This window comes from Pteropus medius, unplaced genomic scaffold, assembly GCF_902729225.1.
Source record: "Pteropus medius unplaced genomic scaffold, Ma_sr-lr_union100, whole genome shotgun sequence".
Taxonomy (NCBI): domain Eukaryota; kingdom Metazoa; phylum Chordata; class Mammalia; order Chiroptera; family Pteropodidae; genus Pteropus; species Pteropus medius.
Genome location: NW_024342469.1, coordinates 4104944 through 4132760, shown reverse-complemented (window position 1 = coordinate 4132760; position 27817 = coordinate 4104944). Strand labels below are relative to the sequence as shown.

Below are 27817 nucleotides of genomic sequence, written 5' to 3'. Positions count from 1 at the left end.
TTACAGACTCTTAGGCCCAATGAGCGAAAGCACTGTGGGCCGGGGGCGGGGCTAAGGCGGGGTATCATGGCCGCCCCCAGCGCTCCGCGTCCGGGGGCTTGTGGGTGGGGCGCTGACCAGCCGCTTCGCCACCGCGGACCCGCCTTCTATCCTCACCAGCCGAGCCTTGGTTGGGCGCGGGCCGCTTCGTCAGGCAGCGGTAGGAGAGAGAGCCATGGGGACAGTGCACGCCCGGGTAAGAGGCCTAGCGACTCATGGGCTGCGTGTCCTTCGGGCGGGCGCCGCGGGGAGACGCTCTCACGCCTGCGCCCGGGGGTTCCCTGGCGAGGGGGCTCCAAGCGCGGCGGGCCCCGGAGGCCCGCGCAGAACCGGGCCCGGCGCTCCGCGTGTAGCGTCCCCGCGCTGGACCCGCTGGCCTGGTGCAGGAGGCTGCAGAGACGCCGCCAGCAGGTCTCTGAGACCTCCGAGCAGGAAACTGATACTCAGAGGAGGGTCGTGACTCGCCCAAGGTCACTCAGCGACGCTGTGGTCCAGAAGGGACTAGCGAACTTTCCGTGGTATCCTGGAGCAGAGTAATAAGTTTTTCTCTCCATGACTTGGCTTCTCTGTCCTCAGCCATTTCGGGCGTCTTCTCTCGTCACCGGTCACCTCCAGTCGCTCTGGTTCCGCCGCTGGCTGGAGTCACGTAGACTCCCAGAGCACCAAGTGTCCCTTAAAGTCTTCCAACTCAGACCCATCTAGGAGTCCTCTTTTCTTCTTTATACCATCAAGGACGGAAACCCTATGCTTTAGTTCCTCCTTTTAAAATACCTGCTCAGCAGGCTGTTAGGAGAATTAGAAGACACGATGCATGTTAAATACTTAGGTGGGTGCTTGGCACGAACTAACTGGTCGCCAGACTTCTTTATCATAATTTTAACCGAGGGCCAGAGGATGAATATTTGTCCAAGGTCACCCTGTTAGAGCCTCAGAATGTTCCAAAACTATGACCTCCTGAGTCCTAGCCCTCAACGCGACTCTCCTGCTAGAACATGGATCGTTTCACTTGCCCTGCTCAGAAGCTTTCAGTAGTTCCCCGTTATCTTCCTAAAGAATTTAGCACGGACTTCTCAGCCTGGCATCTGGAATAGGATTTGACTCCCTTTCTTTCATTCAGATCTTGCATTCAAATGAAACACAGTTGCTCCCTCTTCCATCGTCCACCTGCACTGCCATCATCAGCTATCAAAATGTTCCCATCTTTTAGAATTCAGTTTAGGTCACTGCAGATAAACCTCATCTCCTCTCATTTGGACGTGCTCCTGACTTTTGACATTTTTCCTCTGGTGCCCTGCTTTAGCTCTGTTTGCATTTTTATCTTTTAAATTCTCAGTTTGTAGATGTTACAGTAGGAACTGTGTCTTACTCGGCTCGCATCCCTTGTAACATCTTGAACAAAGTAAGCGTTCATTCATTTATTCAAGTGATATTTACCAGTGGTCTACTATGTGCCTGGCACTATTTATTGTAGATACTAGAGATACAGGGCGAAAAAAAGTCTTTGATTATGTATTGACACAAAACATTTGAATTTAATTTGACCTTTCTATTCCACTAGTTAGTGTTATGTGAATTTTTTGGTCAAGACTCACGGTAATAAAACAATTTACATTTGCTTTCTAGTAGCACGTGTGGAACCAAAGTTTGTGAAACGGTGTTTACCATTAATATCTTTTAAAAAATATTTTCCATTTGATTCTAGTCTGTACCGCTTTAAGATAACTGTTCCTAACTCATTAAATGTATTCCATGTCCTGTTCCTTCAGTTAGCACTGCCTGGCACGTGGTGTTTGATAAAACTTAACTGGTAGACTGACCTGCTTAAATTTAGAGGCTAGATCCAGATATTCTAATTCATTTCACCAAATACTTATCCCATTACTGCTCTTCCAGACATCAGAATGTAAATTCTATGAGGGTGAGGATCCCGTAAGTGCTTGTCACGCAGTAGGTTCTTAATATTTGGTAAATGAATGAAACTCCACTAGTAAGATAGTTAATTTAGAACATCAAACTTTGACGTAACTGTAAAATCATAAAGACATCGTCTCTTAAAGTCTGAATTTCAGATTAAAGAATACAGAGTCCCCTTTGCAAGATTTTTTAGTGAATCTTGTTTCATGCTTTGAAATTATAGGAATCATAATGGAATTTTTTTAGCATAATGGAATATAAACTTTGTGCCTGGACAAAGCATATTTGATAAGCATTCAGTTGAAATAGAATGAATACGTGCATATATTCCTGACCATAGTATATACTACTGTGTATACATAGTTTACACAAATTTAATATACTTTTTTACGCTATGCAAACTTAAATATAGAAAGCATATTTATGCAATGATGCAGAAAAAAGTATTTTAATTTGTTAACATGTTTGAGAAATATAGTAGTATTCCATTTTTGAAATATTACACAAGAAAATTGAAAGGATAATGATATGAAATAATGGTATATTTTTTGCCCAGCATTATCTTCCCTTTACTTATGTAAGTATCCAGTTCAAGCCCTGTGAGGCAGGGTCTTGGTCTGTTGTTCACTGCAGCATTCCCTGCCCTTAGTCCTGTGCTCAGCATATAGTAGACATTCAGTAAATATTTGTTAAATGAAAGAACAAAAGAAAAAGTCGTTTACTTACCCTTTCCACAGATAATTTGAGTACCTCTGATGTGCCAGGGCACATAAAAAAGAAGAAAAAAGGAGTACTTGCAAATGTCATAAACTTCTACTGTCAAGAGGTGTCCTGTGAAGCAGGGACTGATTCTACCTGAAGAAACCAGGGATGGCTCTTAGAGGAGGTGACATTTACGGTGGCTCTTTAAGCTACTTAGGCGAGAAACTATTCCTGGCAGAACAAGGTGTGTGCAAACGTGAACATGACCGGGAGTGGTGGGGACCGAAACTGGGGTAGCAGGTGTGGGCCATAAGCTAGAGTTCTTGGTGTGCCCTGCGAAGATACCTAGTTGGACCATCAGAGTCTCTTAGGGCAGGGAGGGGAAAGGGGACCTGACACTGTCAGGTCATTCCCTTTCCAGAGAACCAGTGACATTATGGAGGACATACCGACAAGAGGCTGGTATTCCAGGGAAATGGTGACTGTGGCCCAGAGTCCCCTTTGCTGTGCGTACTGCAGATGTCACTCACTTCTGTGCACGTTGAAAATGCTTATTCATAGAGAACTGGTGGAGTAAGGAAGCAGCAGATACTGGTTAGCATGGTTTTCTCCAGTTACTTGGTACCGCACTGGACCCAAGTCCATTCCCAGAGTGTCCAGGAATCCCTGTGGACAAGCCAGCATGTGTATAAAACATAATATTGTATGTATATTGTCATACATACTGTTATAGCATCATGTCTCCCCAAAAGTACTAAACCAGGCACAACCTGCAGAATCCTTATTCAGAAGGTGCTTTAATGCTTTTGAGATGTCAGTTTAGGTTGAAGAAAGTGATCTCTTTCTGACCCATTTTATGAGCATATGCAGTTTCTCTTAGTGTGTGAATGAGACTTTCTGAACCAAAACGAACCTATCAGCGTCCAGAAAAATAAGTTTTAGTAATTTGAGTTGTCAGTGTTCTTATCCTAGAATGTATCCAATACTGATTTAAAAAATTAGGATACTTTCTGTAACAAGAAGAAAGCACATTCTTTTCCTTGACAAATGCCTTTCTGGAATCTTATTTTTGAGTTATTTTTGTCTTCAAATGGGCTTCAGGTGTACAGAACTAGATTTGCTGTAATCGTCGGTTCTGGACAGTCATCATAGGTTTTTAAATTACTTTCCATCTTTGTTTTATTAACAATACACTGTACACCAAGAAGCTCACTACCAATATAAGATGCGAACATCAGCACTCGCTGCGTCTGCGCCCGTGCTCCCCACCCTGCCTGCCTCCACTCACCAGAGGAAACCACTGTACCAAGTCACCTGGAGCACCATCTAAAGACAGAAAAAGGCTTTGTTTTTTTGTATGAGTTCATTTATCTGTGGTTCCTCCCTCCCTTTCAGAGTTTGGAGCCTCTTCCACCCAGTGGACCTGATTTTGGAGCATTAGGAGAAGAAGCTGAATTTGTTGAAGTTGAACCTGAAGCTAAGCAGGAAATTCTTGAAAACAAAGATGTGAGTATTGTGTTGACGGGCTGGATGCAGTTATTACTAGAAACATTTACTTCGATTAACATTTAGGGAAATGAAAAGGCATTAACCTGTCTCGGTACCTTTATCAAAGAGTTTGCAGCCAAGTACATTTTAGAAAGACTAGTGACTTTTAGAGAAATAGTTTCCGGTTTTAGAAAAATAGTTTTTCCTTGGTGATTATTTATGTGGGAAGTTTCCTCAAACACATTTTGTATTTGTGTTACTTTAAAAATCCAAAAGTATTTCAAAGACAAGCTCAAATTATGCATAAGTTTATATTCTGTTCCCTTCTCCCAGAAAAAAGGCCTTGGGTCTTAAATGAAACTTTTCCTAAACTTTGTTGATTTTGAAATTAAGTGCAGCTGAAGAAATACAAGCACATTTTCCGTTAATTCTTAAATTAAGATCTTTTCAGTGCAGTATTCCAATCACCTATAAGTTATGTTTTTCTCATACTTCCTCTGACCTCTGCTTTATTTTTCCGTTACTCTGGACCATCTGCTATAGTATATACGTTGCCCATTTCTTCCCCCTCGAAGCAGGCTTTGTGTTTTGTTCACTGCTTTATCGTCAGTGTTTAGAACACTTGGCTCGTAGGTAGTCAGTGCATTTTTCTTGAACAAATTAAATATGTCTATTGCATATTCACTTTGCTATGTGGCTCTTATGAAAACAGTGGTGAGCGAGAAGCTGTTCCTATTTTTGACGAGTTTGCTTTCCAGTGAGGGGACAGGTGGGAGGCTCCGAGTCAGCGCTTCTCATGCCATGTGACTCCACACAAGATCTCCAGCAGGGCACATGCGGTTATGAATTGGGTTATGGTCACCGTTCCCCCAGGGGCCAGTGCTTGGGGAGCACGTTGGGAAGGATGCACAGGGGACCTCTGCGGCCTGCTGGGTGTAGGACTGACGTGATCCTTGATCATTTGGCTATGGAGACCTTGTGGACCTTGTTCACAGGAAGTACAGACGCAGCAATGGGTAAATTCAAGTCACTGTTTATTTGAAAAGGTGTGGGAAAAAAACAGAATTCAGCCTGGGATTAAGAAATGTGGATCATTAAACTTGAAAAAAAATCCTTGAAATTAATTTTAGACACTTGCCTTGACGCCTGACCTCTAGCCTTGTGTCTGTGTCCCCTTGTCATGTTTAGGTCGTTGTTCAGCATGTTCATTTTGATGGACTCGGGAGGACTAAAGATGATGTCATCATGTATGAAATTGGAGATGTTTTTAAGGCTAAAAACCTCATTGAGGCAAGTATTCCCTCTGCTCGGCATTCTCTCCCGTTCCCTTCTGAAGATCCTGTGACACCCGTGTCCTCCCATGCTGGGTGCCCTAGCCCAGCCTCTCCGCTGATGACTTTGCCTCCTACGGTGCATTTGCGCCCCACGCGGGACTCCTCAGTTCCCCGGATGCCCCCAAGACGTGTGTTTGCGTTTGCCCTTATCCTGGAAAGGCTGGTGCTTCCCTGTGCTCTTCACCACTGTCTCAGCCTTGGAGGAGGGGCTGCCGGTGCTGGGTGCCCGCTGCTGGGTGCCGTGTGCTGACTCCTCCCCAGGCGCCCTGCTTGGCACTGTCGTGCACACGCCTGTGGGTGGCACTCGGTTGTCACCCACCCTGCTGTCTCCTCCGGCCCTTGCTCCGCTTATCCACAGTCGCTCTCCTCTCCTCCATGGGTTCCTTCTGTCCTTCCCACCCTGGGGCCTTGTTTACGTGCCCGGCAGGGTCACCAACAGCTTCCCCGTGGCCAGGTCCGCCGGCTCCCTCGGTCCTTGTTTAACTTGACCTTTCAACGGTGTCTGGCCATTCCCACTTTAAAAGTTAGGTGTTTTTTTGTTGTTGTTTAAAGATTAAAACAGTATCTAAGTGTAGTTTGAAAAACAGTGTAGAGCAGTCTAACGGCATAGACGGTGTGGAAATGGTACGTGGGTTATTCCCTCACTGCCTGCCCAGGCTGGCCGACCAGCGGTGACCAGGCTGGGGTTCCCATGCCTTTAAACAGCAGTCCCATTCACTGTGTCTGTGCCCCTTCCCTCTTCGACATTATTCATCATCGTGGAGATCTCACATCGGCACGTACCACCTGCACAGTATGTCATCGTGCGGACTGTCCGTCGCTTATTGTAAGGTTTGTTGACTAACATTTAAATTAATTGAGTCTTTCGCTCTCACGCACAGTGCCTTGTGCGTATGTGACAGTGTATCTGTAGGTTAAGTTCCCGTGAGTGGGGTTATTGGGTCGAAGGGCATGTGCTCTGGATTTCGAGCGTACGTTGCCATCTCGCCGTGCCGAGGTCACACCAGCCGCACCCCTGCCAGCGGTACGTGAGGGGGTGTTTCTCAGCGTTGGGTGTTATCACACTTGCGACGTTCTTGCCGGCCCGTTAGGTGGAAAATGCCGTCTCCTCGTTTTAGCTTGCGCTTTCCAATTATGAACGAGATTAGGCACCTTTTCCTTGTCTGTCAGCCATTTGTATTTCCCCTGTGCGGATTACCTGTCGGTGCCCTCTGTTTCCCACGGGATTGTGCAGTGTATTCTCTCGCTCTGTCTCTGGAACTTGTCCCTATGCTCCCTCTTTTCCCGACATTTCCCTTTCCTCGGTTCCCATGACTGTCACTCTCTCCTGGGCTGCTTCCCACCCTCATCGCATTCATTTTAGGCCCTGCCGTCAGCTTCTTTCCCTGTGGTCACTCGTAGGTGCTGGGTTTCCCCTCAGGACCAGCCTCCTGGGTGACCTCCCCCGACCCCTGGGTGACCCCGTCCGCGCTCCCGGTTTCACTTGCAGCCGCCGTAGCGAGGGCGTCCCAGCCTCCGCCTCCGCCTCCGCCCCGCCATTGCGCTTTCTCGCTGACCGTGCCGCTGCCCACTGAGCGTTTCCTCACGGAGTCACCAGACGTCTCTGACCTGCGTGGCCGAATACTCGTCATCTCTGCCCACCCACCCCCGCCTGTCCTCCCATCCCCGTTCCTGCCTTCTGCAGAGGCACCCAGAAATGCCGAGCCCGGGGCCGAAAGTTCCCGTAGCCTCCTCTCTCCTGTCGTGCACTCCGTCTGCGACTGTCCTCGGGCTCTTGCCTATGCAGTGGGTGGAGTCTGTCCTCACCCCTAGCACCGTGACCTGTGCTTGACCAGCCTCCTCCACAGCCCCAGGTCCGACATCAGAATCTCTCCATCTTCCCTCCGTGTCCAGTCCTTCCTCCACGCCTGTCCTCGTGATAGCTCGTGTCATAAGGAAATTCCACCTGTCTCCCCTGCTGAAACTCTAAAGCAACCCCGCTTTCCTGCAGGGCGAAGCCCTTTCCCACTCTGCTTGCTGTGTGCCTGTCCCGCCTCCCCCTTCTGCCTCCACCTGCCCCTCCAGCAGCGAAGGACTCCTGGCGTCAGAGAGGACGGCTGTTCAACTGGAAAGGAAAACACACAGTGGTTAGAATTCAAGCGGCTTGGAAAGCCTCGCACGGCACACACCAAGCCTCCCTTTCACCAGACGGAACCCTCACTAACCAGTGACCGCGAGTCCCCGCCAGGAAGACCCGCCAGGGTGTGTGCGCTGGAGTTCGGTTCGGTCGTTGTTGTTTCTACGAAAGGCATTGCGGCGTGCCCTCTGCTTCTGCCCGCGGCCTGCTTCTGCACTTCTGGGAGGGATTTTTTGTTGCTCCTTAGTGCTTTGTCCCTTCTTTCACGTGTCTGAGAAGTGTTCTTTTCTCGGCGACCAGCAAACAAGCAGGTGGTGGCCACCAGCCTGGCCTCAGAGCCCCCGTCCACGTTTCTGTATCTTAGAGGAATACATTCTTTCTCTCTCTCACAGGTAATGCGGAAATCTCATGAAGCCCGTGAAAAGCTGCTTCGTCTGGGGATATTTAGACAAGTGGATGTTTTGATCGATACCTGTCAAGGTACCTGTGGCGTCGTATCCCTGGGATGTCCCGTTGCATGCATCCCCGGGGATCCCAAAAGCGATCTGTGTGTCCAGGCACAGACAGCCCTGGAAATTTAGCAGGCGGACGGGGCTTGGTCGTTAGCAGGCTCAGGGCGGTAACGATGTGTGCGTCAGGCCGAGGGAAGGAGGCGGAATTTGAAGACATTTTCATCTGAACCCCTGGATGGTACCAGGGGTCTGAGAAGGATCCTGGAGGAGGGAGCCAGGCGGCATTCGGGATCGCCCAGCGGGTGTCCGAACGGGCTCTTGCAGATTCCATCTGAGCGTGTGCTTCGAAAGGAGGGGGGCGCAAGCAATTAGTTACAGTTTTCGTTGATTTGCGGTTTGCTAGGGGAGACGGTCTGGGGCTGGAGTCACAGCTCTGCTTTTCGAGGTTACCCTGGACTCGTGGTTTTTCCATGGTGCCTCGTCACTTCATCGTGTCTAGGGTCCTGTGGTCCCTGAGGTGGCCGAGCACCATTCCAGCGTCCGCATTTCCCATCCAGCATCAGGAAGGGGAAAGGGAGGCGAAAGGGCACCCCCCTCCCTTTAAGCACCTGTCAGTTGAGTTGAGGCCCCCATTATTTTTAGGACCCTTCCTGATAGAACAGAAGCCTTTGCAGGTAACACGTGCTTAAAAGGATGGGGTGCCACAGGTATCTTGCCGAAGCAGAATCTGACTGTTTTTTGATACTTTCTACTGCAGAAACTAGACGCAGGGTTTTGGCGTATTGTGATCTTGTGTGGCCGCGTTCGTGAACTTTCAAACAGAGAGAGTGATTTCCAAAGGAGACCGTAAATGAACTGAGCCTTCAGATCGCTTGTCTTTTTCAACAGTGGGACCTAAACTAAAACTCTGTGTCCCAGCTGTCTTCCGGTTGAACACTTTTTACTTACCTAGGTGATGACGCACTTCCGAATGGGTTGGATGTCACATTCGAAGTAACCGAATTGAGGAGGCTGACGGGCAGTTATAACACCATGGTTGGCAACAACGAGGGCAGCATGGTACGACGCGGGCGTTTCCTTCCTCCTGGGGCAACTTCCGGTTTCGAGCTTTCACAGTGTGGCCGATTCTAAAACGTGGCGGTCTCAGAACCCGTTGGCACACCTCCATCCGCATCAGCAAGATAACCCGTGGTTTCGCAATGGTCTTCCTAGAATTGATCCTGCTTTGTTTGAGATCGTTTGGAAACAAGACTAACATCGGTAGTGAAGCAGGAATAAATAACGTGGGGAATGTTTATGTTATGTTTCTTGTTCAAATTCTTCTAAACTCCAAACCCACGGAGTTGATTTCCCTGAGCCTCACAGTTAAGTCACCAAATTTAGCCAGTCCCACGAATTAACCAGGTGTGTGTAGGGCGTGCGTACTCAGCATAGGTGCATTTTAAAGAGTAAAAGCAATTACAGATGGTTTCTCCCAGAGCTGTAGTCTGCATTTTATCCTGTTCTCATGAGGGTCCCTTAGCTAGCGTGGTCTTTTGTAGAAGTTATCGTTCCTTCAGTTTAAACCCCCACTATTTTTCTTTTCTTCCTAGGTACTTGGCCTCAAACTCCCTAATCTGCTAGGCCGTGCAGAAAAGGTGACATTTCAGTTTTCCTATGGAACAAAAGAAACTTCCTATGGCCTGTCCTTCTTCAAACCACAGCCCGGAAACTTCGAAAGAAAGTAGGAAGCCAAGCAGATCATTGAGTTCAGTGGCCTGGTTTAAAGTTAAGATAGCTGGCTTGTTTGTGAACAGAAACCGTGCAGAATCCGCTGACACTTCTGCCTTGTTACAACATGCCGTAGATTTTCTCATGAAGACAAACCCCAGAAAGTGTACTTTTTAATCTGTTGATTTACATGTGTGCAAGTCGTAATCATGGTTTCAGCTTTTAAAGCTCTGTCCCATTGTCTCCTAGTTTCTCTGTAAACTTATATAAAGTTACTGGACAGTTCCCTTGGAGCTCACTTCGGGAGACAGACAGAGGAGTCTCAGCCGAGTATAGTGTAAGTAGCGTTTCTGTCATTCCCTTGGTGCACTTGAGAGAAAGCAACGGCAGCAAGAGCGGGGTTGGCATGGAGAGCGCAGGCCTGTCGGTGGTCTGGCGCTTGGGGTGGTGGGCGTTGTTGCTGGGGTCACCCCTGTTCTCTGCCCTCCTGTCTGGGCCTCCAGGCCAGCTGCCCCTTCACTGGCTGAGGGCTGACTGCCAGGGCCAGAGAGGGGCTAACCATCCACGGTGGCAGCTCTTCTGACTTGGTCAGATTTCCTCTGTGCCCCTGACTTCCTGCGACACCATCTGTTTGTCCTTCCTTGTGTGCTAAAGCCGACAGCTTCTGATGCCCAGCAGAGGTGTTTCAGGTTCCCGAAAGCTTTCATCGTTAGCCTACACCTCAGGTGACTTCTAGTGGGATCTGACCCAATGCAGCAAATGGAATAACTGTCATTCGGCCACTTTGGCTTCATGGGGACCCTGCTCTTTTTCCCTTCACACGTCTCTGTTCCTCTCCGTGAGCTGGTCAGAAATGCCGGTTCAGGGGCCCTGCTGCCCTTCCGAGTCAGCAGCTCTGGGAACGGGGCCCAGGAAATGGTTTTAGCTCCTACCCGCAGCCCTTGGACCGATTCTGGTCCTAGAAGCCTGTCGAAGCCTTGTCGTCACTGCCTGGGCTTGATGTGGCACCTGCGGGCACAGCGGCCGCTCACACTCCTCATCCCTGCAGACCAGGGTCAGGGGAGGTGAGCACTGACGCAGGCCACGTGGACACGGCTGAGGACGGAGCCGGGAGCCGTTCGCTTCACTCTCCATTCTCCACGTGGCCGCCTTTCCTGGTCCGAAGAGAGTAGCTCTCAGGCACCTTTCTGCCCCTATTGGAGATGCAGAAGGGGACACCGTGGCGGACACTGCTCTCTCCAGCCCCCATCCTCCAGCAGGTTTCCAGGAGCCATCAGTATGGCCATCTGTCGGGGGGGTGTCCCCTTTTATCTCTTTTTCCTAAGCCTTTTTGAAAGAGCAGCTTCTTGGGTGGTAGGAACGCCTGTGCATCCACGTGGAGTGGAGGTGGAGGCGTGCGGTGTTGGGGCCGCCCCGGGAGGTCCCTGCTGGAGGGGAGAGGGCAGCAGAGCCACCGAGTGCTCGAGGCTGGCAGCCCTGAAGTCGAGAGCTGAGTCCCTGGAGGAGAGGACCGTATCCTCCTGATTTGTGTCTTCGGTGCCGACACAAAGCCAGGGCTCACTATGCACACAAAAAGGTGCCACCTGGCCCCTGCCTCATCTTCCTGACCGTGACTCCAGGGTCGTGAGATGCGTGTCCTCTGAGTCAGCGTTTCTCTTGTGAGGAGCTACCTCGTAAGGGAAGAGCCGGTGCACGGCGGCTCTGCGTCTTCCTTGGGCATCTGGGAACGAGCTGCCCCAGGTGGCCCCACGCGAGCGAGGCTGCCCCCTTCCCCCCCATGCTCTGCTTCCCCAGTGCATGGTTCGGTGCCTTATGGGGGTTTGATAAGTAAGTGTGTTGAAGTGGGTGCCCCCAAATTCTCACCCTGAGACCTGGATGGGGGCCCGAGAGCTACAGCGGCTGCCGGGCGTGGGCCTCAGGCTGGGGAGTGTGAAGTGACCTGGCTTCTTTGTAAGAGTGGCATCATCATTGTCCTTCCCGAGGCCAACGGTGAACCTCGTTCACTGTTCAAAACAGTGTGGGCGTTTCTTGGAGGTGGACCATCTAGCACAGGCTGTGCTGGCTTTGGGGAGGGGCCAAGCTGAGAGGCAGGTCCCATGGGCCTGGACCCCAGAGTTCACTGGCTCAGGCCCCCGGCTGCAGGAAGGGGGCTCTTCACTCACCTCGCCCCTCCCTGGGGCTGATGTGGGGCATCACAGTCGCCTGGCCTGGCTTCAGATAAGGGGCTGGGAGGGCCGGGGTTGGGGGTGTGCTAGGTGGTCTTTGGGTGGAGAGGAAACCTGTCATTTACAAAGTGGGTGCAGCCTTCAGGCAAGCAACCCCTCCCCGCACCCAGAGCACAGTCCGGCCACTGTGCGGAGTGGCGCCCCCTTCCGTCACAGCGCGCTCGCCTCCCGCCTTCCGTCCCTCCCTCCCCCTTCTTTCCCTCCCTCCTGCCTACCCTTAAAAAGCAGTAGCTGTTAGTGACTTAACGAGCCCTCCGTCTGAGGCCCCGCTTGGGACGGCCTGCCTTCGTCCAGTACCCAAAGTTTGTCGTTCCCCGTGTGTGCTTGCAGTTTCCCGTTTGGAGGACCAGCCACACCGTCAAGTGGGAGGGCGTGTGGCGGGAGCTGGGCTGCCTCGCCCGGACAGCGTCCTTCGCCGTCCGAAAAGAAAGCGGCCACTCGCTGAAATCGTCTCTTTCGGTGAGGACCTTTCTTGCTCGGGGGAGCATTGAGGTGTTTCGCTGCAGCCATGCTGTACGTTGGGAAACCAGCCTGGTTTCACCAGCAGCGGGACAGATCGAGAAGTGCCACAGATTGGGTCACTTGGTCACTGACCAGCGCTGCCTGGTCATTTTGTGAATTTAGGAACACCACCTCGTGCCCTTTTCCCTAAATAACATTGGTGGTCCTGGGGAGAGGGGTATTAACAGCTGACGGTGGGGTTTTAGTCACCGCTGGCTGCGCTGACTCCGGCCAGGGCGTGGAGGGAACCCAGTGACGGGTCGTGACCTCCCACCTCACGAACAGGGATCGTTGGTCCCGGCCTCTCAGTTCCCTTGGACGTCACACAGTGACAATGCGACCCCCCTCACAGGGCGAGGTGGCGGGAGGGTAGCGGCGCCACCCTCAGCATGGGGCCCAGCGTGCCGTTGGCGCTCCGTGAGTGCTGGGCGTCTCACAGACCTGTCTGAAGTGAAAACACCCAGCACGTGTCTTGCAGCATGCCATGGTCATCGACTCTCGGAACTCCTCCATCCTTCCCAGGCGGGGTGCGCTGCTCAAAGTCAACCAGGTAGGCGTCCTCGCCCCCGACCTCTGCCCCCCGTGGCCGGGTGGGGCACGCAGAACACTCACATCTTCAACACCGAACGTATTCCTTTAATTGCAGAAGCCGTTCTAGAATGGCTTGCGAGGGTGGCCGTCCACGCTGGGTTCCTCCGCTGGAACCGCCCCTGTGGCGCAGTCTTCTGCCTCACACCGTGTGGAGCGGGGGAAGGTTCTGGGCTCCTCGATGGTGCCTCTGAGCAGTCCTGGGGGAAAGTGATGTGGCGGGGTGTGCCCCCAGCAAAGAGCACCGCAGCCCAAGGCTGTGACCCGCTGGTCTGCCGGGGCCGGGTGGGCGGTGCCGGGAGGGCAGGGGAGCCGGCCGCCAGGCTGCGTGGGGCACCGGCGCCCCGCGTGTGGGGCCTTCGCTTTCAGAGGGGCAGCTGGAAACCAGCTCGAAACTTGCTGTGAAGTGTGCCAGAGGGCAAAAGGTTGGCTAGTTTTTTCCCAAACACTGATAAGGCCATATGAGCCATATCCGTGGCAAGCTCTATAATAAATGTTCACGTTGCCAGCGCTTTCTCTGACATGCAGGACCCTTACACTCTAGCCATCCAGTGTGTTTGGTGATTCTGTGTCAGTCCCCCGGTACCATCTAGAATGAGCGGGGTACAGCTTCCAGGAGGCAGAAGTGGTCTGTCGCCTTTCTAAAGATACCAAACAGCAAAATTAAATGGCAACTGCACTGGCATCACTTAGTAAGCTGTCTGCTCCGTTCTGACGGGGGCTTCTTCCCCGCAGGAGCTGGCAGGCTACACCGGAGGCGACGTGAGCTTCATAAAAGAAGATTTTGAGCTTCAGTTGAATAAACAACTCGTATTTGATTCAGTGAGTATCTAGCCAGAAAGTTGTCACCTGCATTTATATCCCTCGTTCCTGGCGCCTGAGGTCCCGAGCACCTGAAGCCCTGGAGTGGGTGCCTAGCACATTCGCGCTGGAAACCCAAGTGCTGTTCTAGCCCTAGCCAGGCGGGAGGGCTCTCTGGGGGAGGTGGTCTCTGCTCCCTTCAGAAGGGATCTGTCAGTCGTTTTATACCCGTTCGCCGTCCGGGGCTGTCAGGGCACTGTAGCTGGAGGCCCCGTCCTCTCCCCACAAGGTCACGTCCGTTGAAACTCGGTGTCTTCATCTTAGTTAGCCGGGTCTGCAGGGCTTTGGGTGCTTCCAGGAATTTGGCTGTTTGTCCAGTTTGGTTTAGTTTCTGCCAACTCACTCGGGAGTGAGGAGTAAGTGACCGGACTCTGCCCGAGGCAGAGGAGACCCCGGCTCGTCGCCAGTCTTCTTGGTGCCCAGGCGACGGGGACAGCTGTCCACCCCGCTGCTGGTGCCTGTGCCCTTAGCTTCCTTGAAGCGCGGAGCCAAGGACTGAGTTTTAGTGAAATGGCACACGCGTCTGTTTCTAGAACGCTTATTCTGAGGTCACTTGTCACCGGTGGCTCCCGGTCAGTCCTGGGCTCAGTTTGGTTCCTGCCTTTCCGCTGCTGCCGCTCTCCCAGAAGCCCCTCTGTTGTCCAGTTCAGCGAGCTCGTTCAGCCCCCTCCCCGCGCTCTCCGTGGCCCTGGACGCTGTCCTCACTGGCCTCCGTCCTGACTGCTTGCACGCTTCACTTGTCCTCGGCCCTTCCACGGCATGCTGCACTCCGCCTCCCGAATGTGTCCCCGCGGATCCTTGTGGAGACGTCCTGCTGCCTGTCCCCCCTGAGGGGTTCGCGCACCCGCTGGTGGCAGCTGCCGTCTCTGCTCCGGCCCCTGGAGACTGAATGTCTCGGCTCTGTTCTGCGGGCACTTCAAGCTCAACGTGTCGGAAACCATTGCTCCTGGAGTCTGTGCCGTGCCCCTGAGCTCCGGACCCCGCTGACTTGCACAACTGCCCTTGGTCTCTGAGTCCTCACTCTCGAAGCCCCCGAGCACCAGGTTTTGTCTTCTCTGTCTCCATCGTGTCACTCATGTCTCTGCTACTCTATCGTGGCAGTGATGTCACTTCCGGATGAATCTCTGCTCCTCTTCTCCCCAGCCCAGGCTTCCCCTTCTCCCCGCAGACGTGCCGGCCTTTCCGAAACGCAGACCTTCCGAGCTCGCGCTCCTGCGTGCAGTTCGTGCTCCCGGCACAGTGCACGCAGCCTCTGATCTCGTCTCTGTCCCTTCTCCCTGTGCGGCTCTGCCGACTGCTGCTGCTTTCCCAGAAGGGCCGGGCTCCCTCTTACTTCTGGGCACTTGTTCTGCGTCCTCTGCCTTTATTCAGGGGTTCACTGGCCTCTCGTCCTCTGCCTTTATGGCTCTGGCACAGGCGTGTCTCCTGCAGGCTGCCTACGACCTCCGGGACCGGGTGGGGCTTCCCCACTGCGCTCATGATTCCTGTGCTTATCTTGGGGGTCTCACCCATCACCCGCCCGCTCACCACTCACCCAGCCACCCACCCATCCATCTCACGTATATACCACTGCCTGGCACTGTCTGGGCACTACACGTGTCTCAGTAAGTAAAACACCGCTCCTACTCTGTTTAGTGAAGGGAGGCCCACAGCGAACACCTGCATATGTCATTGAGCAGGCAAGGCGGCGATCCTTTCTAACGAGAAAGCAGTAAAGGGATAGAAGTGGCCCGCAGGGGGTGCTGTCCTCCTTGAGATGACGTGGGGTGTCTTCCATGAGACACCAACTGCACACAGCCCGGTGCTCTGGGCAGGAGCACCAGCCTGTTCCCCACAAGTGGACGCTGAGCCCGGGCGGAGTGACGGGGACAGAGGGCGGTGAGGGCGGAGGCGGGCCAGCTGTCACAGGCCTTGGGGGCCTTGGTGTGGCCTTTAGTTTCTGGTTTTAATGGAGGGAGCGGTAGGATCCCGGGAAGAGCCTGATGGGGTGTGGCGACTGCTTGAGAAGGTCGCCCTAGTGGCCCTGTGCTCTGGCCGAGGCGCTGCTGCTGGTGTTGAGGGGAGAGGTCAGGTGCCATCAGAGACCTGGTGCCCTGTCCGCTTAGAGATGGTGCCTCAGTGCTGGGCGGTGCTGCTCCGGGCGTGAGCAGGAGAGAAGCGGTCCGGAGGAGCCCTAGGACGGGCTGACTCGAGGTGTCAGGAGGGGGTGAGCAGCAGGGGGCGCTGAGAGAAGTGGTTGGCGAGGGGCCGGAGGGAGCGGACCAGACAGTGCTGCGCCAGCCGGCTCGGGAGCTGGACTTTGGCCTCCTCGTGGGACGGGGACGAAGAGGCTGCGAGCAGGGTTCCGGGCCATCTCCTGTGCGGGCAGAAGGACGTCCGTGGAAAGCTGGGGACCGTTCCCAGTGGAAAGGGTACTTAAGAGGGAGTGAGTTGAGGCCGGAGGCGGGCGTGCGAGGCCCCTCTGAGGCGTCGGGAAGTGCAGCGCGGCTGGCGCTGGCCCGCGGGGCTCGCTGGGTTTCCCTCGGGATCGAGCCTCCTGCAGCCCGTGTGTGTGCTGGCAGGGGACCCAGCGACGGAAGGGGACTGGGGGAGAAGCGGGTGCGGGCAGGGGCGCGGGGTGTACAGAGCAGGCCGAGGCAGTGGGAGGGGTGCCGCGGGCCGCGCTCCTGTTGCCAGTGGGGGTTCCCAGTGGAGGTGGCAGAGGGAGGGACAGTGCCCAGCGTGGAGTCCCCACAGGCCAGTGGGCAGGAGCACCTGGGCGCCTCTGAGGGCCAGTCGGGGTTAGAGTCCCATTTCAGAGGAGCTGCCGGCATGATGGCGGGCACAGCTGAGGGAGGGGTGGTGTTACCAGGTCTGGGGTGGTGCCAGGTGAGAGATGCAGGTGAGGTGGGGACAGGCAGGTGAGTGCTGGTGATGGGCCGCGGGAACTCAGCTGGTAAGGAGGGCCGTAGGGACGAGAGGGCCAGGCCCGGGACAGGGGATTTGGAAGGCCCGCTGATGTTGAAGGGTTAGGGAGTTGGTGCTGGGGGGTGACTGGGAGCCAAGGGCAGCGGGGATGGGGGGCAGGCTGGGCCTGCTCTGGTGGGGAAGGAGTTCTGATTAGCGCCCCATCCCGGCTGCTCTCAGGCCGAGCGAGCATTGGGGAGGAGGGCAGGTTCGCCAGGAAACTAGGAGCTCTGACTCCCTCCCCTTCCGTCCTGCTGAGGGTGGCATCAAGGCCATCTCACTGCGACATGTGAGCCCTGTGGGCCCTGCCTGTCCTGCCAGGGTGGCTGCCCTCCGAGGGTGGGCCGTCTCTGGTTCCCTTTTTGCTCTGGTCCAGAGCGCGTGGGCGGGTGAGGGGAGCTGTCTCCGGGAGCACGCCGAGCCCCGGCCCCTCGCCTTACCCTGTAGCATCTGTCAGGCACCAGGCTCAGAGTGGATGTTTCCCGAATGCTGTTGCACAAGGAGCCGCGTTATCAGAATGGGCTGCTTAGATCGGCAGCGCTGCCCACTCTCTGCCCCAGTTTTCTCCTGTAATCCTTCCAACTGATGCTCTAAAAAGACACGTGAGCAGCTTCAAAGGACATAGGAATTTGCAAGTTAGAGAGGACATGAGATGAGCAAAAACGTGGAAGCGAGCTCAGGAGATGCGGGGGCCCATGTGATAAAGATGCGGGGCGAGGTGGCCCAGAGAGCTCGCTGCGGTTTATAGCTTGCTGTGCGCCACTTAGGCGTGAAGGCTGGACCCTGATCTAAGATTAGGTCACTGCCTCCGGTCTGTTAGAGAGGGGCTCTGTCCGTGAGGGTTGGATTGGAAGCTGCTTGTCTCTTGCATTTCTCAGTTGTAGGAGCACTGTAGCCTCTGCCTGCTTTCATCTGCGATGCCATGTGTCCTTAATCGTCATTGCTCTGAGACCAAGTCCTAGCGGCCTGAGCAGGTGCAGAATCCGTTGTCTGGCCCCCGTCTCCCCTCCACACCCAGTCAGGCCGTGGCTGGTCCCTCTGGGCCTGCCTTCTCGTGAAAGAGGGAGGGAGCTTCCCTGTGCCTGAACGGGAGCCATGCCCTGCTTGCGTTTGGCTTGTTTCTTGCTCGTGTTTGGTATGCCTTTATTTGGAATTTAGAGTTGTAAGTTTTTTAAGTATCCACAAAACACTTTGAACTGTACTTCAAGTGCACGAGCCTGGTTTCTCCTGTAGCCCTAACCCGCCCCCCGCTCCCCTCGGCTCAGCACGTGACCAGTGACCAGACTCAGGTGTGTTTTCTATCTGCGAATGCTCATCGGAATGAAAGAAATGCCTGTTTATATTTCAATAGGTTTTCTCAACATCTCTCTGGGGTGGAATGCTGGTACCCATTGGTGATAAACCATCCAGTATTGCTGATAGGTGAGTAATAATAAATGAATGGGTCATTTGCAGTTCTTTTAGGTTGGTTTCATGTAAGATATTTTAGAGAAGTTTATTTAAGAGAGCGAATATTTCCACTTTATTTTTGTTTTTATGTCTAAGTTATTTTCCAAATACCTAGCCTATCTCAAACTTAACACTTTTTGCCTTTTATGAGGATGTTAACTTACTTTATTATATTAAAAAATTTATATCCTCTTTTCAGTATGAAAAAATACAATTCATACGTATTGCGGAAATATAAAAATAGAGAAACACTTAGGGAAGTAAAAAAAGTTTTGCTCAGTGATAAGTGGGTCGACATTTGGGATTACTTCCTTTTAGTCTATTTTAGTTTATTTCCGTGGGTGGGTGTTCATGTATGTGAATATACGTATTAATTTACATATGCATCTATATTAAATGGTTAATATGCTGTATCTTGTGTACAGATTTGTGCCCTCCCTGCTTTTTAAAAAGTTTTGAAGAAATTATAGAGTAAACCATTCCCCACGTCATCAGAAATTTTTCATAAGCAGCATTTTAATGTTTCGCTATTTGCACGTAAATAACACTCTGAAGAATATGACTTTGTAAATAATTTTTGTTCATTTTATCTTCTGACAAGAGGTTCTTAAATGTGGAATTACCATCTCAAACGCACAGGAACATTTTTAAGGCTCATAAGGGAGATTGCTGGAGCCTCCGTTTTAGAAAGCCGGCAGCAGTTTACGTTCCTGGCAGCAGGCTATGGGGATGTCCTTGTTGCTCTGAAATACTGATAATCGTTCTTGAGGGCAGGAAGCTCTTTCTTCAGCCTCGCATTAGTTAAAACGAAGTTTAGCTTAAGCTAGTTCAGCCTTTCGGGATGGCACTTGGGAAGTATGAAAACCTTTAATTTCTAAACTCTGGGACCTGACAGTTTGGCCTCCATAAATCTGATTTACAGAAATACATTTATAATAAGTGTACAAAGATTTGTGTGTAAGGATGTCCATCGTAGGTAGCATTGTCAGTAAAAGCACAAATTCTCAAGCTGCCAGTAGGGAAATTATTAAATTCAGACACAACTGTTACAAAGAAAACTATGTAGGTATTAAAGAGAACGAGATTCGGCTTTGCGATGTTGCCCACGCGCCTGTGTGTCTTCCGCTCCTGAAGCGTTCCCGCACGTGACGGTGTCGTCAGCGACGCAACGCTGGCGTGAGCCCGACTGCACGCTCCCCGTGCTTCCGTCGTGTCACGCAGACTTCCTCCGATGGCCTTGCCCTGACTTCTGCCGTTCTGTTCCAGGTTTTACCTCGGGGGACCGACAAGCGTGCGCGGCTTCAGCATGCACAGCGTTGGGCCACAGAGTGAAGGTCTGTCCTCCCCTACGGCACTGCCACGTCGAAGTTAGGGTCACATCTCATCGTTCAAAAGCGCGCGTTTGTTTTTGCAATTCCTAAATAAGGGCTGCCCATGCGTCACCGCCGTGGCATCACGTCACAGGCGTGGAAGGGTATATGCTGAGCGAATTGTAGAAAAGGGAGAAGACACAGTTTGTGCCTTACAAAATGCACGGCGGCGGCTGGCGATCCCGTCCCGGCGATGACATGCGTGAGCGTTTGGTTCAGGCATGCGTAGCTTTGTACTCGGGGTCCGTTTTGTTTCCATGCTGTTTCGTAACCTGTTTTTCCCGCCACCCCACAATAACGTTACGGGGAAAAGGTGTTTATTGGAATAAGTACTGAATCATTTTTAATTGCTGCTTGTTTTATCTTATCGACATGCTATAATTTTTAAAAATTAATTAATGTTAGTTATTTTTGAGAGCAGTTTTAGGTTTACAGAAAAGTAGAGCAGAAAGCTGTTCCCATGTGCCCCACGGTGCCCTCTCTTGGTGACATGTTGCATCGTGCGTTATGCTTGGCACAGTTGATGAGTCAATGTTGATGCATTATTATTAGTAACTGAATCCTGCAGTGCACGCTGGGGTTCGCTCTGGGCAGTGTAGTTCTGTGGGTGTGACAAATGCGTGATGGTATGCAGCTGCCATTACAGGGTCATACAGAAGTTTCGCCACCCTAAAAATCCACATCCCTCCATCTCCCCCCAGTTCCTGACACACACCGGACTTCTTCCTATCTGCATAGTTTTGCCTTTTCCAGAATGTCACAGAGTGTGTGCCCTCTTCCGACTGGCTTCTTTGACGAAGCAATGTGCATTTAAGTTTCCTCCAAGTTTTTTTATAGCTCATTTGCTCATATCTTTTTTTTGCTAAATAATATTCCATATAACATAATAAATAATAATCTAATATACCACAGTTTGGTTGTTGACCTGTTAAAGGTCATGTTGGTTTCCGGACACCCAGTTTTCGGCTATTATGAGTAAAGCCGATATGAACGTTCATGTGCAGGGTTTCGTTTGTACATAAAGTTTCAGTTCATTTGGGTGAAAACCAAGGTACACGATTGCCGAGTCATATGTAAGAACCAGCCAGACTGACTTCCAGAATGGCTGAAACATTTTGGATTCCCACCAGCAGTGGATCGGAGAGAGAAAAACCTTGCCGTCGTTGATGGCTGCGTGTTTCATCTTAGTGCCGTGCCGTAATCTTTTAAACCAATCCCAAGTTTTAGACTCTTAGACCATTTTCTTTTTTTTATGATTGTAAAACAATGTCTCAGTGAGGAACCTAATGGAACCTTCGTACTCATCCGTAAGTTTTACTTTATCATATAATGTTACAGATGTGGAATTGCTGGGTCAAAGGATTTTGAATATTTTTAAGACTTTGTGTTGTCCTCTGGAAAGCTTTTCTCAGTCATAATCTCCAGCAGTGAGAATTCCTGTTTCCTGCAACCCTCTTGAACACTTGACATATCAGAAGTATCTCTACATGTTATGAAAAACTTCAAAAACATCATTTAAATGGATGCATTTCCATTTTAAAATATTTTGCCCTAATTTTTGTTTTTTTAATATCTTCGTTGCTTCCATTTTATATTATTACAAATAACGATTACCCCATGCATAATTTTTATACAAAATATATTTTTTAACTTGTTTTTATAGTACTTTATTTGCATGTCATTTTTTTAAGAAAAGTAATTTATAGATAGTCTTTTTCATTATAAGCAAGTATTTATCATATAGTGACTATATAAAAGTTTAGGAGTCTTACACTTGCTTGAAAATTAAAACACAATGATATTCCACTTAATTTGCTATAAAATGGGCCATTGGTAGGATTCTATGGATAAGAATGTAAATTGCTGTAACTTTAGACAAGCAATTTGCCAGTATGTATCAAGAGCCTAAAATATATATGTTCAAGGACTTGTAATAATAGCCCCAAACTGGAATCCAGAAACCCAAATGCCCATCAGCAGTAAAATGGTCGGTGTCTTCACCCTGTGGGATGTTCCACGGCAACGAGGATGCACAGGTCAGTCACTGGCTGAATGACGCCAGGAACCGGCCTCAGAAACGTGCGGATCGAAGAGCCAGATCCGGGCGGCGCGTGCTGTCTGCTCCACGCACGTGCAGGGGGCAGCAGGGCAGTGGGCGTGCCCGGCGCGGGTGCAGGGTCGTGATTAGGAAGGGGAACGTGGCCCTCCGGGGCCGGCACATGCCTGCCTCTCCCTCCGGGTGCTCGGTGCGTGGCGTGTCTGCGCAGAAAGGACTGAGCTGGGCACTTAGGCCGTGTGTGCTTTCCTACCTGCGTGTTATGCATCAAGACAGGGTTTGAAATGTGTGTGGACAAGGAAATTTGTCACAGCTTAATGGCCGCTCTCAAGACGTTGGACACCAATATGATGACAGTAGTCGAGAAAAGACGTTATATTATTATATGTATGATTATTCAGGCTGGCAGCAAATCACATTTGCATATAATATGAAGTATTAGAGGAAAGTGTTCCAACATGTCAAACTAAAAAAAGCAGGACCGAAAGCTATATATGTAAAATGACTCACATTTTATTTTCTTATTTATAATTATTCATTATAATTCACTGGACCAGAGATACCAGGGTATTAGCTGGTTCTCTCTGAATGGTAGGAATTAGAGATTTTTTTATTCTTTTCCTTGTCTGTATTTCTCAGATTTTCTGCACCAAGTATGTTACTGTTAACGATCGGGTGAAAAAAGACGGGCGGTTGCCGGGAAACCGAAAGCAAACACAGCTGACCTCGTGTCATCTGCCCATTCCCTGTTTCCTCTAGAACTTCAGGATTAAAAGGGACTTAGGAGATTCCGGAGTCTCTACGTAAATAAGCAGTTGATCCCGCGAGGTTAATCGTGGAGACAACCCGTTTTTCTTGTTTGTGGTCTGTCATTTTGTATTAAGGGTACTGAGACAATTCGTAAGTAGTATTTTGCAGAAGGTGTAGATAGTTCAGGGATTGGTATCACTTTAACATTATGCCATTTGTAGTTAAGATGGAATGGGTAGGAGCATTTTCAGAAACAGCGCATGTGCATTCTCGGGGGGCAGTCACGACCCCAGTGGCCATGAACCTTTAATGGCGATTAAATTACAAAGGGCACACAGCCTCTTTGCAGATGTGGAGCTGGAACAGTTTCCTTGGAGTGAGTAGTGGACACGATGTGTGTTTTGCTGAATGGTGTGCGCGGCCACTTCCAGGAAGCGCGGAGACACGGTCCGCGTTTTGTCTGGGTCGCGGCCTTGGAGTTTGGGCAGAGAGGCGCATTTCCTCTGCCAGGTAGAAGTGATCTGGTAATCGGCAATTGTGGAAAAGGGGGTTTCCATGAGTTCACTTGTTTTATTTCAAGCATTTTACAAACGTGATGAATTTCTGATTTCATTCTTTTCTAAACTACACTAGCATTTTTTTTTTTCCCGGTTAAGGCAAAGTATAAAATAAACCAGGAAAAAAAAGAAAGGCTGTTTAAAATGAGGCTGCCAGCGGCCGGGGTTGAAGAGCCGCGACCCAGAGCCCAGTGTGTTGCGCACAGAGCACACGTCTCGCTGGTGTACGTCGTGCGGCGTCGATGCGACTTTAAAGTTGTGAGACCGTGTTTTGTCTTTGCTCAGGGGACTACCTGGGCGGAGAGGCGTACTGGGCCGGCGGCCTGCACCTGTACACCCCGCTGCCCTTCCGGCCGGGCCAAGGCGGCTTTGGGGAGCTCTTCAGGACTCACTTTTTTCTCAACGCGGGAAATCTCTGCAACCTCAACTATGGTAAGCCCTGGACTATTAGAAAGCGTTATGGTTGACCTCATATTTAAAAGCACAGTACCCGAAGAGTGTCTGTCTTTTTAGATCACGTCATCTTTAAATCTAGGGACTGCACCTTACTTTAAACAATTCCTAGGACACCTGATACAGTGCCCAGAATAAATTGTTGGTTGAATCAATGAGGCATGCATGAAGAATCATCACTGAAGGCTGTCTTGCAGAGAAAAATTTATTATTTACTCAGCAAACATTTCCTGGGCACCTGCTCTCTGCCGGTCATTAAGCCCCGGAGCTGAGTGTGGTTTGGCCCTGTCCTCGAGGCGCTCAGGGCCAGAGGGGACCCGCAGCAGACGTGTCCAGCCAGCGGGATGTGAAGGGGTGTCTGGGGCGTGTCACAGAAGACAAGGCGCTCACACCACAGCTTGGTATGGGGCATCCTGGGGGGGTCGAGATGGGGCAAAGGAGTAGAACGTGACAGGTCCAGAGAATGAGAAGGCGTGGCTTTCTCATTCTCTTTGAATATCTAGGCCCGGCTTTAAAAATTCCCGTAGGGCACACAGCAAGTGAGAGAGCCAGGGCTTGCCTGAGGACAGCTCTGAGGGACAGGGGCCACACACCATTGGTCACACCCCCGGTTCTCGTTTCAGGGGAGGGCCCCAAAGCGCATATTCGTAAACTGGCCGAGTGCATCCGCTGGTCCTACGGAGCTGGCATCGTTCTACGGCTCGGCAACATCGCCCGGCTGGAACTGAACTACTGCATCCCCATGGGCGTGCAGAAAGGTGACAGGTAGGTGCCGGGCCTTCTCCACGCGCACACCGCACTTTCTTGTAATTTCGTTTTGTTTCGGACTTGTTAATCATTTCATCGGTGGCCTCGGAGATCCAAGGTGTTAGGAGAAATTGAAGAATTAGCAAAGGAGTGACAGCACCTACGTTTTCCTCCACTGGGAGTTTCTCTGTCCAGTTGGGAAGAGAAACTGCGATGTGTTTCCGTCTCCCACCTCACAGTTCGCACTCACCGTCGTCGCGGGAGCCCCTCGAGCTGTGCCTGGAAGACCCGACGGGCCTCGTTGGTCCCGCTCGCTGGGCGGAGCGAGGCGGTGCCAGTGGGGGCACTGATCCCCCGTGGGGACGTTGTCGTTATCGCTGCTTCTAATCCCAGTTCCCTCATGTGGTGGTGGGACCTAGGGCTTCAACATTCCATTTCGGGGGGACACAAACGTTCCCCCGTGACGTAGCGTTTTCTGTTGTCCCTCATCGCTTTCGTGCGCACACACAGCACTCTAAGCTGTGTCCTTTTCTCTTTGATGTTCTGTCTACACTTTCGTTGCCACCAAACGGAGCGCTGAGTCACAGCCCAAGTTCCAAGCTGGAAGTCGTAGTTTGTCCCGGTTTAAGGAAATGCTGTGCTAGTGTTAACTTCTGCTGTCTTCTGCTGCAGTGTAGTAGGCGATGGCACGTTTTAAAGGGTGGCGTGTCGGCGAGCTTTCATAAAGCGTGAGTACTTAGGTGCGGTTCGGTGTCAGCCGGCTCGACCCTTTACGGTTATGGGTTTGGTGGAACCTGCCCTTCACGGTCACTGGAGGCCGATTGCGGCTATGTCGCTGCCGCGGCTGCGGTGATGACAGAGCCCATTCCCCAGCACCTTCGCCGACAGCAGCTGCTCTGACAGCTGTTAATTCACCTCCTCACCTTGCCTGTTCATACAGTGCAAAAGCTGAAAGGGTCTGGTCCCCAGGATGAGCGTGTGCCTGGAGTCCAGCCAGATGTAGCACAGGTGAATGTAACGTTCGTCCTCTGGCTGTGTGCCCCAAGCCTCGCTGGGTCTCCGATTTCGTGTCCATAGAGTGGATGCTGGCGAGAGCAGCTGCTAGCAGGTTGGAGGCCTGGATGAATTAGCACACAGAGCACTTAGAGCGGTGTCCGGTGTGTCGTCAGCACCGTAGGCTCAGTTCCGCGTTGTGCCGTTGCTGTACTCAGGGCGCCAGCTCCCTCTCACATAGGAAGCCTCAGTGTTCCTTTGCGGGGCAGTTCCCTCCCCCACTCACTGCCCCGTTGGCGCCGCCTGGCGGCTGTGTTGAGACATGCCGCGGGCGGGCGTTGCATCCTGATTGCAGAGACGTGAAATATGAAACAATGGGCACTTTTTTCCTAGAGCAAGGTTTGTGCCTTAGGTAATGTTCTAGAAAAGGTTCCCGAAACCTTTATGATCTTGGGTGAACGAGCCTAGTTTTGCAAGGTGCTTTCTGCGAGGCCTGTTTCCAGCACAGGTATGACTAGGGGGAGGTGAATTTTTGCAGGGAGCAGTATGTGACAGCCATTGGAGCCTCCTAACGTTTGGGAATCTTGACTTCCTGGGATCTTGGTAAAGGCAGATCCCGACTCCTGGGGTCTGGGCTGGGCCTCGGACACCACATTCCAACTCCTGTCCCCGTGAGGCTGACGCCTGGGGGCAGGGTGGGTCTGATGGCTCCCTGTCTGTCCTGAGAGCAGTTGCCGTTTTGGGGCGAGAAGGCGATCTTTGGTCTTCATTGAATGCTCGCCTCGTGTAAGACCAAAGCCGAGCACTTGGTTTTATTTTGTTATGTAAGTCTCAGCAGCGCCCTGTAGCAGAGGTGCCACCTGTTAGGACAGAGGGAAACCGAGACTCAGCAGTGGTGTCAGTCAGGGCAGCGGCAGAGCCACGCCCAGCGGAGGCCGGGCTTGTCCTTGTCTTCCGCCCCCAAACACAAGCCGACAGGAAACCCACACCCCACTCACCCCCGCTCTTCTGAGAGCTACGATGGCTGTCGCTTTCATCCCACACTGGGCTTTTCTGTACCGGGATTAGCTGTGGGACGATAAAAGTCACCTTTCCTCCTGGCTGATCTCCCTGGTGGAGCTTTTCGTTCATACTGTAATTCTGTACGAACTTCCTGTCTCAGGAAACACACAGGCCGTTTCCACGATGAGCAACCGGAGCCTGTGAGCTGTGCTCAGCGTCAGCCCAGACTGTGCAGGGGCCCACGCTACACGTGTTTCGCTGCAAAGAATCCAGAAGCACGTGCGGGTGGCCCGCTGCAGCTGTGCTGTCCGTCTCACAGTCGTGAGGGTCAGCCCCCGGGAGCTGGCTGCTGCCCTCCTGGCCGGTGGTGATGGCAGCGGACCGCAGGCCTGCCCTGTCACTCTCTGGCCGCGTGACTTGGAGCACGTCCAGTGGGCTCTGGGCCTCCTGTCCTTCAGACTGAAAAATGGGGCTCAGCTGCCCCCGTGGGGCTGTGCTCACTGTGGCTGCATTGTTGTCGGAGGCCACCGGATGTCAGTGTGCCCCAAGAAGTCCCTGCCGCTGCCTTTGGGAGCCGTGTGTGATCGACCCTTTCTCACTTAGGCGTGTCATTGACTCTTCTCGCAGAGAATGGCCGCATTCTCTTTCCAGCGTTGCTTGTCTCTCCAGGTTAAAGTCAAAAACTAGGTTTCAGAGATCAATTTCAAATGATGTTTCTTCTGGAAGGAAGAAGGCTGCCGTGCGTGACATTTAAAGGCCAGATCATAAGGAAGCCAGCTCCCCCGGCCCCGGGCTGTGTGGGCTGCGAGGCAGCTGCTCTGTGACCGTGGCGGTCACAGTGCTTGTTGCGTACACATTGCTCCCTGTATCGGGCGGCCTGGTGTTCTTGAGTGTCGCACCCACCTTCACTCAGTCTGTGGCATCAGAACTGGAGTGTCGCGAAGTCTGCGTGATGGCACCAGAGCTTAGCCCTGCTTCCGAAGTTCCGCGACCGGCCGGCGGGGAATTCCGCGCGCGCATCACTCACAGACCTCCCCGCGGTCGGTCCGGCAGGCGCTCGACGATTAGGCTTCCCGACCTTTGCAGAAGTGGGAACGGTTTAGAAATGCTTGCTGAACTTTGTGCTGGAGGCAGTTCGTGGCACCATCGCTTGGGCGCCAGCAGCATTCTGTCGCCCCGTGTGGTGCTGAATGCGGTCTCTGGAGACGGTGGCGAGGGAGGCAGGTGTGCCGGAGGAGCAGGCCTCAGTTTGTAAGGGAGGAAAGAAAGGGGCCTCCGGGCCGGGAGGGCTTGCGAGCTGTGGAAGGGGCCGGGCCAGCAGAGCAGGCCACAGTGGTGATTTTATGCCCTCCTTCTAGGATATGTGACGGCGTCCAGTTTGGAGCTGGGATAAGGTTCCTGTAGCTGTCGCAGAGCACCCTCCAGCCCCTCCGGGACACGCTCCGGGATTCGGCAGCAGTGGGTCACGGCGCCACACACGTCCTGTGCACATCACGTTCGAGTGATGCCTTGACTACAGCCCTCGCGGGAAACTGTGTCAATAAATTTTAAAGACAAACACTCA

General features: G+C 52.1%; 1 protein-coding gene across 1 annotated transcript; it reads left to right on the top strand.

Moving 5' to 3' along the window:
- Window positions 1-62: 62 nt before the first annotated feature.
- Window positions 63-27817, top strand: SAMM50 (SAMM50 sorting and assembly machinery component). Its single transcript, XM_039863230.1, has 15 exons — window positions 63-235; window positions 4051-4161; window positions 5332-5433; window positions 7986-8073; window positions 8998-9104; window positions 9638-9768; window positions 10005-10092; window positions 12311-12439; window positions 12960-13031; window positions 13805-13891; window positions 18228-18298; window positions 19592-19659; window positions 23344-23490; window positions 24135-24276; window positions 27612-27817. Exons 1-15 carry the CDS (start codon window positions 215-217, stop codon window positions 27655-27657), a joined length of 1410 nt encoding a protein of 469 aa, XP_039719164.1. The 5' UTR covers window positions 63-214; the 3' UTR covers window positions 27658-27817.